Source organism: Ixodes scapularis, unplaced genomic scaffold (genome assembly GCF_016920785.2).
Source record: "Ixodes scapularis isolate PalLabHiFi unplaced genomic scaffold, ASM1692078v2 PGA_scaffold3__209_contigs__length_174095766, whole genome shotgun sequence".
Taxonomy (NCBI): domain Eukaryota; kingdom Metazoa; phylum Arthropoda; class Arachnida; order Ixodida; family Ixodidae; genus Ixodes; species Ixodes scapularis.
This window is the reverse complement of record NW_024609868.1, coordinates 78283816-78297945: the sequence shown is the minus strand read 5'-3', so window position 1 is coordinate 78297945 and position 14130 is coordinate 78283816. Positions and strand designations below refer to the sequence as shown.

The 14130-nt window shown below is 42.6% G+C and overlaps 1 protein-coding gene across 7 annotated transcripts in view; it reads right to left on the bottom strand.

The window, feature by feature from the left end:
* Window positions 1–14130, bottom strand: part of LOC8025953 (FK506-binding protein 15) — a 51104-nt gene that overhangs the window by 17400 nt on the left and 19574 nt on the right. For 5 of the 7 annotated variants that reach the window (XM_040500938.2, XM_029986926.4, XM_029986959.4 and 2 more), the window contains exons 11-16: window positions 12735–12918; window positions 10480–10636; window positions 8897–8970; window positions 5113–5316; window positions 3435–3527; window positions 75–169 (exon numbers count right to left, since the gene is read on the bottom strand). In XM_040500938.2, coding sequence (XP_040356872.1) covers window positions 75–169; window positions 3435–3527; window positions 5113–5316; window positions 8897–8970; window positions 10480–10636; window positions 12735–12918 — 807 coding nt within the window. The remainder of the gene's footprint in view (window positions 1–74; window positions 170–3434; window positions 3528–5112; window positions 5317–8896; window positions 8971–10479; window positions 10637–12734; window positions 12919–14130) is intronic. The other 2 variants (XM_029986933.4, XM_040500939.2) reach the window with 1 other exon arrangement.

Genomic DNA, 14130 nt, shown 5'->3' with positions numbered 1-14130 from the left:
AAAGCACAATCAATATAACACAAGGCTTGCTCATCCCCTTCAAGGACCAAAGGACCGAAAGTTTAGAGACATGCCTCTGGTTTCTCTGCAGCAGGTCACAGATCTTTTCGTTGAGGGCCTGGATCTTGTTGCCCTTTTCGCCGCTTTCCTCTTTCAGTTTGATGTTCTCCTGCAACAGTGAAGAAAGAAAGCTTGTCCATGCACCATTCTACCTCAGTACAGGTTGTCACAAAATATATAATCAAAACCCCAAACAGATTACTCAGTTATTGCCAAGCAACACTACACAATGTAATGCTTATGTGTTGCCAAGGGAAGGATGAAGGAGAGTAAAAAGTAGAGCTGAGAAGAGGGAATTTGTGTTGTCCATCATGTTTGAGAGCATGTGGGGAAGGTTGCCTTTTCATAACAAAATTAACTAAAAAAAAACGAAAAAAATATCATGCGATTTATATAGCATAAATAAATCCCACAGTTTATTTCCAATCCCGAAAGCATACAAAATACAGCCAATGTTTTGTTACCTTGTGAACACAGTTTGGCCTAAGGTACAAAGAAAAATTACAAGAGTGCAGTTAAGACTGCTTATCTGTAGGAAGGCGAAAGCATTATAGTTCCCTGAGAAAAAAGTATTAGAGTAATGTTTCTACATGTATTAAAGTTTAGGACATAGTATACACTCCGTGCGACGCAACTGGCGCGCCGCCGCGCGGCCGGTACCGAGGGTAGGCAGTGAGAACCCCAGAGAAAACGAAACCGAAACCACGCCGCGTACGTTGGTACGCACTGAAGTCGGAGTGGTGCGGTTGCGCTGGGTTCACAGCACGAAATGCTGCCTGTGCTGCGTCATTAAGTGCTTCAATAGTTATGCGTCGTATCTCGTGGAGACAAAGTTTCACAGTTTTTCACCTCGCCGACGTTTTGCGGGACAGCGACAACGATGGAGCCGTGCCGTACGACGCGAGAAATTTGGTCTCCCGATCATGTCTGCCACTGTGTCGGTACGGCTGACATATTCTACACAGCCGCTTTGCGCTCTGCGTTTGGTTTCGTACCAGTAACGCCTACATGTGTCAGCGCCGATGGGACGAACTTAAATGCCATCCCACACTCGCGGGTATGAAGTGCCAATTTCGTTGGAGAAATGCCCTCCAAGGAAGTTTCGTCCCCATCGCACATGTCGACGATATTTCCGGACAAGTATGGCACGCAATCTGTACTTCATGAAGAAAGATTCGAACGGTAAAAAAAGTGACAAATATAAATCTAAAGAAAGCAATAATGAAACCCGGAATCACTGGAGAATCGACGTTTGAGTATAGAAGTTTATGTGGTGTGCTTTTTTTCTGGATCAGCCTCCTTTTTGGATGTGGAAACGCTGACACCCCGAGTTCCGTAGACAACAATTTTTTTTCTCGGCTTTAGAGCCACCTATCGCAAAGTGGTTCGAACTGGAAGCACGGTCCACTGGTCCCTTCCTACCTGTAAAGTGTGCACCTCCCACGATGAATGGTATTCTCTTGATAGCCTTTGACGGTCAAAGCCAGTTCCCATTTAGTTACGCTGCCCAAACTAAATTTCCACCTGGTTTCGCTATGCCAACTCTTTTTGTTAAAAGAAGTGTTGTGCCAAGTGACGGTCATGTCAAAGTACCTGTGCGCCGAAAATCAGCACTTCGCACAGCAGGTTATTACACAACAGCTGACCGCAAAAGCCCTTGGTGGCCAAACAGTGTGTTGGCCGACAACTTTGTTTTCTCGGCTTTGGAACCACCTTTCGTAAAGTTGTTTCAATTGGAAGTACAGTCCACTAGTCCCTTCCTACCTCTAAAGTCTCCACCTCCCCCACCAGTGGTATTCTCTTGACAGCCTTTTCATGGTCAAAACCGGTTCCCACTGAGTTACGCCGTCCAAACCAAATTTTCACCTTCTCCCTATGCCACCTTTTTTTTTTTTGTATATTAAGTGCTGTGTCATGTTACTGTCAAGTCCAAGAACCTGTGTGCCCAAATCTGCACTTTGCACAGCCCACTATAGCACAACATTTTGGGTCCAATATTGGATATTCCGTACAGCTTTATTTCTTTATTCGTTAGAAACATAACCTTCACACCTGCTGTCTTAAAGAAACTTGGCACTCTTCGTGCACAAACTTAGTGAACATCTCACTCGCCTCCAAATATCATCGTTCCAGCAGTCCTAGGTTTACAGCGACGAGCGAAAGAAATTTCCCACTCAGAGCAATTATGGTGGCGGCCGTCTTGTTTTTCGGAAAATAGCTCCAACTCCTTTTTCGGCCGCAGCTAGAGAAATTACCCCTAATAACGACTCAAACTCAATACGTAAGAAGTGGAGAACAGCTAAATGCTCTTCTGCCCCAGCACTCATGCAACGCCACCCTCAACTTATCGGCTCAAAAAGCAAAAGTTTCGTCCGTGCTCGCTTCCGCCGCCACAGCTTGGCATGCGAAAAGGCGCCGCAGGCAGCTCAACGCGCCTCACAGTCGAACGCCAGCTCCTCCGCTAGCGGCGCTGCGCGCGTTTTTCAAAGCGCCCCCTATAGTTCCCGCACGGAGTGTATAGGACGACGTTGAAGACGCCGCCTAGAGGAGGACACTTAACTGTGGCGTATCTGCGTGGGGGGCCCTTTTCAGGGAGTTGTGTGAATATTTATACAGTGTGTAGTTGGTCAGCCATTTCAAAGTTGCGACAAGTCACTCGTAGATGAGCAATTTAACCAGTGCAGTACAACCACTGGCCTAGGGTCTTTAACGTGCATCATGCAGTAGTGATACACGACCGCACGCCGGTACGATGCTCATCCAGATCGAAACGGGCAGGGGTAGGGATTGAACCCATGATTCCTGGTTTCTGCAGCGCGAGCTTTCGCTCCATGTGCTTCGAGCTGGTGCGCGCTAGCCCACTCGACCACTGATCCCCCACGTGGGGGGCCACGCTTGCCTACGGAAGCCGCTGTAGGTGTAGACGTGGTCACCTCACAGTCCATCGCAATCGCACGAAGCGCACAAAGAGCACAGCTGAAGTCCGAAGCACATCTTTTGCACGCGGCACTCCCGTGGTGACATCACGCTGATGACGTATGATGACGCTCGACAACATCACGCTGATGATGCTCAACATATTTTTAGGGCCACACTTCGATCACAACGCAGATGAATGCTGTTTGTTTCTCACGTACTGTGACAAGTGTGGTCGTCCTAGAGGTCTCGGATGACTTCTAGGATTACCGCGAGGACGAAGGGCGTCCTTGAGCATACGATTAAGTGGTGTGTGCCGGTCTATCGCATTTTATGGCCATTTACTCCGATTTGTTGCTCAATGGGACAAGTAAGGCTTTTGCTTTAAAACGAAACATATGTGTACTTTGTAAGCATATGTAGGTGTGTAAATCACGAGCAGCTCTGCACTGTCTCACCTGCACTATCCTCTGAATGTTGTGAAGAAGCACTTCACTGTCCATGTATGGTGTCATTGATGATGCAGCCTGTGGAGGCCTCATGCTGTCAAGCTGCATGCCAAATACATAAAACCATATGATGAAAAATATTTAGGGTGAGGTAAAGACAGTATAAAATACACTGATACTAAAACAAAACAAACACCAACTACACACACAAAAAGAAAATTACTTTTTTTCTGCTAAAGGCACCATACACAGCAAATACAGGACTCGCATTCACTGTCTACCGTAATATCCCGAGACAGCCCACCTAAATTCAAAAGCAAATTGGGTGCAAATAAGGATTGAGCTAACTTTCGGTGTGCGATAAAAAGAACCGAAAAGTGCTAGTTTTAGATTTTTGCGACCTGCAAAACTTGCGATCGCAGGGAACCATATTCGACTGTCCTTCCCGGTTGGCAATGTTGGCGTGTCTCCCGCCGCAGCCAAATAACACCATCTCTGCTGAACTCACTATTGGACAAGGCCAAGGCCCTGCAATTACCAGGAGTGGGCCACATCTTTCGATGTTTTTCGAAAAAGATCAAATCAAGCCAACAATAAGGGGGATGATATTTCGGGGGTCTCTCGGGATACCACGGTAGTACATGTACTGATGTGTAAGAAGCAAAATACTTAACGAGTCCGTTTTCTCGGTTATCTGAAGTCGGCACATACTACTTCTATTTTTTTTTACGAAGTATCGCAGCTTTAGGGGCATTTTAGCACACATTGCTACTACCATGGTCACCGGCAGGGCGGGAATGGCAGGATGTCTCTTTAGAACGGCCGGCCTCCAGCACGCACACCTTGAAGCTTGCCACGCTTTGGCCGCATGTGCACGCGCGGGGCTCACGAGACGCTCGAGCATTATCAAAGGTCTAAAGCTCACGCTGGAGGCGGGACGGGTGAACAATCTCCCTGTCAGTTACCATAGCTGGCTATTGTAAAAGCAACAAAGTATTATCGAAAGACGACGACTTAAGACATACGACAAAACAAGAACAGAAGCTGTCGCCAGTAAAGAAAAGCTGAGGCAAGAGGTACTACGCATCTATTTAGTAAGGTCACAACTAGTATTAGACAAAAACTGCGTGGGTGCATGCTCGAACAAGATTTATATAAATTATACGGAGTGAATTCTTCAATCTCTGCAAACTAAATGATGGGCACCTACAATGACGTGGGTGCATGCTTCTTAGGCATATCTTACTGCGGTTCCTTAGTACTATCTGCATGGTCCAAGATGAAGTAGTTTTACTCTCGCGACTCAATCTCGCTTTTGAACGCGTTTTTTCTTCGCACCGTCTGTCAGGTAGCCATGCAACACCCGCAATTCGCGTGTATTTCCTCATTTTTTGTGGATAATTTTTTTGCCGTGGGCTTAAAAAATCATCGAGAGTGTTTCTCATTTCTCATAGATAGTATGCACGTGACTTCACAAATACTGAAACACCTTTGCTCTAGATAAATTCGGTTCCAGGGCTACGTCATAGATGGTGCCAACATGCCAGAGTCTTGTTTCGTCTGAAGCGAAGCACGAGGCACTCGGTTGTGACGAAATGCTAGAGTGTGGACCAGCCTTAAGAGTGCAGCTTAATATAAAGTCCCAGTCCAGATTCTTCGAAAACAAATGTGGCAGTGGGAGGCTTACCTTGCTGAGGACAGTGTCTACTTTGTCGGCCACTTTGCTCAGGCCGAGTCTGATCTCGGTGTTCTGTGACCGGGTCTCCGACAGCAGGAGCGGGAGCTGCCCATCTGGAACTGTGGCACTGAGTGGCGCCATGGGTGCCGCCTGGTAGGGCTGGGGAGGCAGCACCAAGCCCTGCTGGTGGTAGGGGTAGGCTCCCAGGCCACCCTACGAGATGCAAGGTTTTTATTTCCTGGAGTACACCACTGTACTGAATGTTGCATATTAGCCCCAGATTCAATGCAAACCTCTAACCACCTACAAGTGTGGCCCATGGATGTTAAGAACACAGCCATTAAAGTAACTAAAAAACAGAACGGCAATTTTCTTTATCAAAAAATAAAAAACAAAAAACATTTTAGTTTTTTTTTTATTGCACACATTTTTTTATTTGCACATCTTTGCAGGAAAGAAGATATATGTGCATGAAGTATATAATATGAATGCTGAGGTTGTATGGTCAAGAAATAATAAGGAAGAGGGAGAGAAAGGAGCACAGGTTAGACACCAAAATCAAGATGTGCAAAAAATGTGAAAGTAAAACATGTAAAGTTTGGGGGTGTTTGCATGCCAAATCAACAAAGGACACCTTGCGTGCCCAAGCAAAGTACTAAGAAATAATTTGATCCACCTGTAACTCTTTTAATGCACAACCGAAATCTCACTTATATGGTGCCTTCAAAGCAAATGCATCAGATATGTGTACGAAGTAAACAATAATAGTGACAAGTGGTTCAGCTCATACAGACATGCCCAAAGGAACTTTAAGCAAGATGGTCACTTAGAAACAGCTTCTACTACTGTACGAAAGACATGGCAAACAAAGCAAAAATGTTCTAAACATTTTGCATCATTTTAACATATATCAATAACAAATAACACTGCATTGTCTTTTCATGCTGTGCTATATCTATTACAAGCTTAAATCCCATGAACTTTCTTGCCAAAAACAAAACCCAGACTATCAGATATTACCACATAGCCATTTACCCTCCTAAAAACAAAAAAATTACCTAGTCTGTAAACATGCAACATTTCTGTTCTATGTATAAGTTCCTGTAGGAACTCATGTTCTAAAGCATAAAGCATGCCCTCTTTTTCTTCAATGACCTGTGGATATCAGTTGTACTGGCTGGTCTGGCTGTAGTAGCTTCATATACTAGGTCATAAAATTTATGTTGTACGGCCATTTTTAAATATCTGTAATACCAATCACGACTACTTGTGAAGAAACTACAAACTGGTTAAAAAGTGCAACAGGACAAAAGACAAAGGGAGACAGAGGTGTCTGTGTGTGAGTGTGTTTGTCTTCCTTTCTGTCCATTGTCCTGTTTCACTTTTTAACCATTATGAATCACCAACTCACCCAACACTCCACCCTCATAGACTACAAACATTTAGTTTTGCATTTCAGTGTATTGGTTACCATGACTCCCAAATATATTTGTGATTGTATACACAGGTGATTACTATAATATCCTGAGAGATAGCCCACCCAAAAATCGAAAGCAAATTGGGTAAAAATAAATAATTTTCTTTAAGAGAGTTTCCAAAATGTCAATTAGGCCAAATTAAAGTTCATTGGGTCAATAGTAACTCTAATCAATAAAAAGGGTAATCATAATGTCAACTGAGCTCATAATAAATATTTTGGCTAAATATTACCTCAAAGTAATCAAAAGAGTCATCATACTGTCCATTAGGCTGTATTAAAATATATGTGTCAAAAGTAACTCAAAGTAGTCAAGAGTAATAATATTGTGAATTGAACTAATAATAGCTCGAAGCTAATAGCACATAATAACTCGAAGAAATCAAGAGAGGCACCACAATGTCAATTAGCTGACATAAAGTCTATTGAGTAAATAGTAACACAAAGTAACCAAACTACTAATCATCAGATCAATTAAGCTTATAACAAATCAATTGGATGAATATTTGCTCAAAGTAATGTAGTCATCAAGATGTCAGTTAGGGCAAATTAAAGTCCATTGGATCAATAGTAACTCGAAGCAATCAAAAGAGTAATTATGTGACTAGTGGTCATAATAAATCGGTTAGTCTATAATTTACTCCAAGTAATGTCAAGAGTAATTGTGATGTCAACTAGGCCAAACCAAACTCCACTGGGTCAATAGTAAGTCGAAGTAATCAAAGGCGTGATCAAAATGGTAACTGAGCTAATAATAAATCACTTTGTTTTATAAAACCTCAAAGTAATAATGAAGGTGAAGATTATGTCAATTAGATCAATATAAAGTCAAATAGGTCACAAGTTACTCAAAGCAGTCAAGATGTCAATAATGCTGATATAAACTCACTTGTGTGACTAATATATCAGGGAAAGATAAAAAAAAAAGTAACCACCAAGTTAATTGAGCTAATTTAAAGTCAATTCGGTGACAAGTAACATGGAATAATCCAAATTTTAACTCAACTTTGATGCAGTTGCATTTGTCTATCATATTTCGAAGTAATCGACTGAGTAATAAAAATTTTGCTTCTTTAGGGGTGTCAATGATACCTCTATAACCGAAAAGCAATCAGAAGGTTATCTTCTACCAAGTTATAATTTTGTCAATAATTCCTTGAAGTAATAGAGAAAGTAATACAAAATGTTTGAGAAACTTTTATCTCGTACTTTGTGTTGTTAATGAGTCAAAGTAATTAGAATTGCAAGCCATACCTCCATTAAGCTTTCAATAAAGTCAGAAGTGTCAATAATAGCACAAAATAACCAAGAGTAATCACAAACTGCAATTGCACTTTTATCATCTGAATTGCCCCAAATCAAACTAAGTCAAACTAATAAGAAAGACTAAACAAAACATCAATTCAGCTAAATTAAAGTCGAGTGCTCCACTAAAAGTCGATGTTACCAAAAGAGTAATCAACATGTCAAGCTATGTCAATCATTCAACTAGTAACTCCAACTAATCAAAATAGTGATCAAAATATCAGTTGTCCCAAACAAAATCTAATACTATAAACAATCACTCTAGTTGTCAAAAGTGTAAGCGAAATGTGACCACTAAAGACAAATAAGCACATGTATATATTGTGGATTAAATTCACTGACACCAAGACTAAATTAGGTAGCACTGGGATTAAATAGGATGGTGCTTGAATTAAATTGAATTGCGCTCGGATTAAATCGATTGCTGTTTTGGTTAAAATGAGCTGAAAAGCCTGTAGTTGGCCAAAGCAAAAAAAATTGTTTTGTGACCCCTTCAAGAACGGAAAGAGAAATTAAAAATTGTAGACAGTTTTTTTTTTTTTCTTATCAAATGCACAGTATCTATTGCAGTACCCACAGACTCTTGAAATCAAGCATCTAATATTAAGAGAGCTGAAACAAAACAAAAAAGTACCAAGAGGTACTTTGACAAATAGCACATAATAAAATTTGAACAGGACAAAGTTTTTCTAAATCCTAAATAGGCCAAGTAGTTCCAAGATGTACTAAAGGTACATTATGCAAAATCCATCAGCCCCCTTGCCAGCCACATTTGAGATAGGGTCAATATGAATGGCAGTAGTTAATTTATTGCTCAGAACACCTACCTAGTCAAACATGAAAGATGGCTTGACAAATATACCTAGCTAGAGAATTTGGTGCCACCAGAATCTACCAAACCATGTGCAACATTTCTTTTTTATCTGGATAGTATGAAACAAGGCTGTAAAAATCACCTCGCAAACTCCAACCCTGACGAACCGACAATATGAAAAAGGAAGTGTATCTCACAGCAAACTGTGGCTGGCTCTGGTACACGGCCATTTGCTGAGCAGCAGAAGCGGCAGAGGCCTGGTGTGGCATCCCTGTAGGCGACAACGCAAGGAAAGCGTTCACTGTGGGTGTAGCTGAGCTCACTACCAGGGCTGATAGCGAGGATGCTATCACAAAGGCTCACAACAAGATTGTGATCCTGCTGTCCTTTCAGTGCCACTTTATAAGGGACTAGGGGTGGCTGATAATGCAGGCTGGTTTTAAGTTGGGCTTAGAGGCCCCAGAAATGCTATGTGGATTAGGAAATGTCTCATCTCCATGATCACTTTGACCAGGACCACCTTCTTAAATGTGCAATTCATGATTAGGTTTGCTTACATGTTCTTTGACAGCCAAGAATGGTGACCCCTGCCCATTTAGACCTGGATGAGCATTGTATCAGCATGCAATTGTGTAATCACTACTGCATGATGTATGTTAATCCCTTCCGTGAAAAGATTTTTTTTTTTTTTTTTTTGCACAATCATGTTTTAGAGTTTACTTTTGTTCAGAAATCTAAAACATCATTGTTGCACAAAATATTTGAATTAGTTTATTAAATGTAAAGGAAAAACTCATTGCATCTTGTGCTAGATTATAGCGAAGGGGAGAGACTGCTTATTTTTACACGTTTGACTTTGTATGGTAGGCCATAAAGACTGGTGTTTTATAAATGTATTTCGGCAAAAAAATATGACGCCAGGCTTGACCTGTAAATATCTTTGAGGTTTCACTGTCACTGATCATGTGCTCATTTCCAAGAGATCGTCGTCACTTCGCTGAAGCAATGCTGTGATTACGGCATCTGTCAAAGCCTTGCAACGCTTCTAAATGGGAACACGAAAACATATTTCCTGGCAAAGTAACTACGGTAGATTATTTCGACAGCCAGCGGATGCAAATGAAACCAAACATGTTTGGTATCATGTTCCATAAACGGCTGCACCTATAACCCCCATCAAAAATTGACAAGCATTCCATGGCGCAAACTTCATCCATCCAAAGCAAGTGTCGCGTGTCTTTATAGAGGCGCTCCCCATTTCAAGGTCAAAATGGCGGCATCTAAAGACACACTCTTCAGTTAAATAAAAGTTTAAAAACCCCAAATTACGAATGGTACTGCACTGGCTAAACTTTGCATCTACAGCCGAGACACTAGACTCACACTGGGAATTGGTAACTTCTTGCTGTCTAAACATATGCACAACACAATTACAAAAATGGTGAATCTTTTGCTAGAACAAGAAAAGTTAAAAACCAAGACAGCCTTTTCGAGTCAACCAAAATCTAACCGACGAGTGCGTGAATATTTGAATACTTTTACCTAAGTACTATATGAATTACCCAGGTTTAGTATTGCTTTTTATGAGAGTATGAACTCCCACCAGTTTTTGAGCATTGTGCAGTGGTCACATGCTCGAAATCCATGGCTATCCAATTTAAGGAAACTTAGCACAAAACACTGCTTTATAAAAAGATAAGCATTCTTGAAAAATGTTATATGACAGTTAAGCATGATGTAAGTGAATTCCACCAAAGAGTTTATTATTTGTAGCACTTACCAGCATATTGAGCAACCATAGGCTGTATAACAGGCTGCATAATGGGCTGTGGTGCTGGCAATGGCTGTGTACTTCTAGGTTTGACAGACGGCTTTGGAGAATCTGCACGCAGTGCTGGTTGAGGTCTAGTGGTCTGCTGCAGCGCTGGTGGTTCGTCCTAAAATTATAAGTGTGCCCTGTGTCACCCCTAACCAATAATGGGTCGTATAAATGGTTTATGGTCTGTTGTTAAAGGGGCACTGACACATCAAAATTATATTTTTTTATTATTATCCGGAACGACTGAAAACGATGCAAGGACATTACCCTCAAAATTCAAAATCTGGAAATTCAGTATTTGTACTAAAAGAACAATTTCCAAATGCCAAATTCGAAGTTCCCGCGCGATCCGCGCCGGTGCGTTGACGTCAAATATTGCGGAGTCCTGAGAGTCCACTTTCTTTCACGACTCTCTGCTGTTGCCATGGCGACCCAAAGTGAGGAGGAAAGGAGCAAGCAAGCGCCGGCCGCCGGCGGACCGATTTTGAGCGGTGTCGCCTGTTTTTTGTGGGAGGATACAAATCCAGGAGACGGCAGCACAACGAACTCTGATTTTTGGCATTTCAAAAAGAAGGGCCGTAGTGCGTTCGCAATTGCGTTAAAAAACATTTTACGATTGCCGTTATTAAATGTTATAGAAATGTCGCCTACAAAGCTTCTAAATTTCATGATTCATGACGTCATGAACCAAAAGAAGCGAGGAGGCGAGAGGCGGGAGAATCAAACGCCAAAAATAAAAAGGCGCGTGCAAGAAAATTTTTTTTCGCGATGGGATTTTTTTTTTGCGTGTTTATGACTGCAATTTCCATCGTTTTAGACAATAAAAAAAATACGAGCTTTGGGGTGTCAGTGCCCCTTTAAGGATTAAAGCCTGCAAAGCTCATATTTTCCCCTCAAGCCGCTTACAACTGAAATGGGCAGGCCGATTTATAAGCGGAGCTGCCCTCCGTTTCTTCGTTCCTCGATTAAATAATATTGTCATCAAGTTGCCGCTCATCTTTTGTTTGGGCGTTTTTTTTTTGTTGTTTTTTTCTGTGCTTTTTATGCTGTCTTTGCTGTATTACATATTCTTTTCCACCACGCACTCCTGTAATGCCCTCCGAGCAGTGTAGGCGTGAAAAAACATAAAAATTAATAAAAGTCGAAAAACAGAAAAAGGTAATGTAAACAGTGAACCTGCAGCTAGGCATGACAGTTTAGTAACAAAAGAAAACAGGCCACACAACATCTCAAACTACGCCGCTCCATTTGTTAACTTGTGTTCTTGGAGAATTTGATCGAACGAAGCACAGCACAAGATGTGAAAAAAAAAGCACAAACAGAGACGTGCTCTTGTATATTATTACTTCTATGAAGTTGAAAGGTTGCTGGAAGTTGCACTTTTCATTGCTTTAACTCGCCCTCAAGTCACAGCTTAGAAAACATGGAAAGATTTGTAGGCACCGCAGACATCACTTTCTCGTTACTGAAATGGCCTCTCATCGGGACCACGAACTCTACTTTTAACGACACTACATTAAGTGTCCTGACCAGCTTTTTTTGTCATCGTGAACACAAACATCAGAGTTTGTCGGACAAATCTGCAACATAATTTTTGTAATGAACATTAATAATTTTTTTTAGCCATTTCTGCTTCGAGGAGGATATACAGAAACTTATCCAAGGTCATACCGATGCACCCAATCTTTTGGGAGGCATAAAGTTCTGTATCCCACCTAAATTCACGTGGCGCTGTGAAACGTTTCATCCCGACAAGCAATTCGAAAGAACACCATTACGTCGAATTCAGATTTTTTTGCAATAGCCATGTTCAGTATATTTTCTTTTCCATGCCTCATTTTTACCTTTTTAATAGAATAATGCACCCGTAACACAATTTATTACGACTTGGACTCTTCAATGGGCTATTTATGCATTTCATGCATTTCCATGTTGAATTTATTTTTGCATGAAAGCGACTCATTTAATCAAAACCTTCATGCTGGTTTTGGGCATGCAATAAACATAAACATCAACATAGTCATGGAGGTAGGAAGCTTCTGGAGGAGACATGATGCCATCAAAGGTGAAGTCAGAAGTGTGGAGGTTGGGGGGGTGTCCCTCCACACTTGTGGCTTCACCTCTGGTGGCGTCATGTCGCCTCCAGAAACTTCCTACCTCCATGAACACAGTAGTGCCTGCACCGAATTCGGCTGTGCATGCGTCGAGAGCTGTACCTCGGGCTCTGACTCGCTGCTGGGCCGAGCGGGCACTGCCCCCACGAGGGGCAGTATCTGGTTGCCCATCTTGGCCATGCGCGAAAGCAGGCGGGCCTTGTCGCTCTCCGCTCCGCTGCTCGCCGCCTGGCTCAGCTGCTCTGACAGGGAGGCACCTCGGGCCCGAATGGACTCGTCCACGCTGCTGTTGGGACGAGGAGGGAAACACGGGGCCTAGAGGAGGCGGCCAGGTACCCTAGAGGCATGGCACGACACCTAAAATGCATCTCTGACCGGTGTGTCTAAAGCATCTTCATCAACTTAGAACTGCATTTGAGCAGAAGCTATACTCAGGGACGATTTTATGAGGCAATTCTGATGAGAGCAGTAGCGCTCATGCCACGGCTCTAACGGCGCTCAAGGTGCGTGAGCATGCGCACCTTCGTAGTTTTGACTGCGGGGCTGCAGAAAGTTGTTCCCAAGCATAACTCGATTTTTGTGACCATGCGAAGCGTGGATGGGGCGGAAGAATGGACGGTGGCAGAGTTTGCCTTCTGCGAAACACCTGTGTCGCCAAAAACCTACGGGTGTTCGCAAACGTTGCTCATCAACACGTGACGAGTCCCCCCACACGATGCTCAATCATCCCAGACTGTGCATTCTCCGTGTTGTCGCGAGAAAAAAAGATGCAGGACGGGACAATGAGGCAACACTTCAAAAAGATGCAGCGACGTGTGTGAGAAAGTTGGATGTGAAATGCGAGCGTTGGCTGCATTTCTCAAGAAAAAGAATTCTGCATACGGCGGTTTGATCTATAGATGAAGATACAACTGCAATTTTCGCTTTCCCCTCAATCTCTGCCTGGTGACGTAACTTTGTCGGCACCACTACGACCAACTTCCAGGGTCACGACAGCCCATACTGTTAAGTGGCAGCTCCTGTGTCGTACTATGTTGCTACTTTGACCTCCGACGCATGGGCGATATGGGACAATGCACGCAGCAGTACAAGGAGAGTTCCAGGCTCCACACCCAAAGGCACCGTTACTACCATTTTTTTCTTGGTGGAGATGCATATGTGATTAGCAAACTGTGAAATACTGGTATAAGTAAAGAAAAATTTTTTGCTGTGGATATCTTACGTTCATGCGCCGTTAGAATGCTCCCAAGTTGAATAGCCATCATTATTATTATCATTGTTATGATTCTTTTTTTGTTTAGTTTTCGACACTAACATACACCAAGATAAAGCTTCCAGATCAGTGGTTCTCAAACAGTGATGTTTTGCGGACTCCTCTTGGCTGGGCGGAAGTTAAGGGGGACCCAGTCTAGCGAGAAGGGGGGGTGGAGGAAAGTATCAAACAATTATCATTTTAAAAAGGCAAATGAAGAAAACTGAATGCTCGCAAACCAACTTC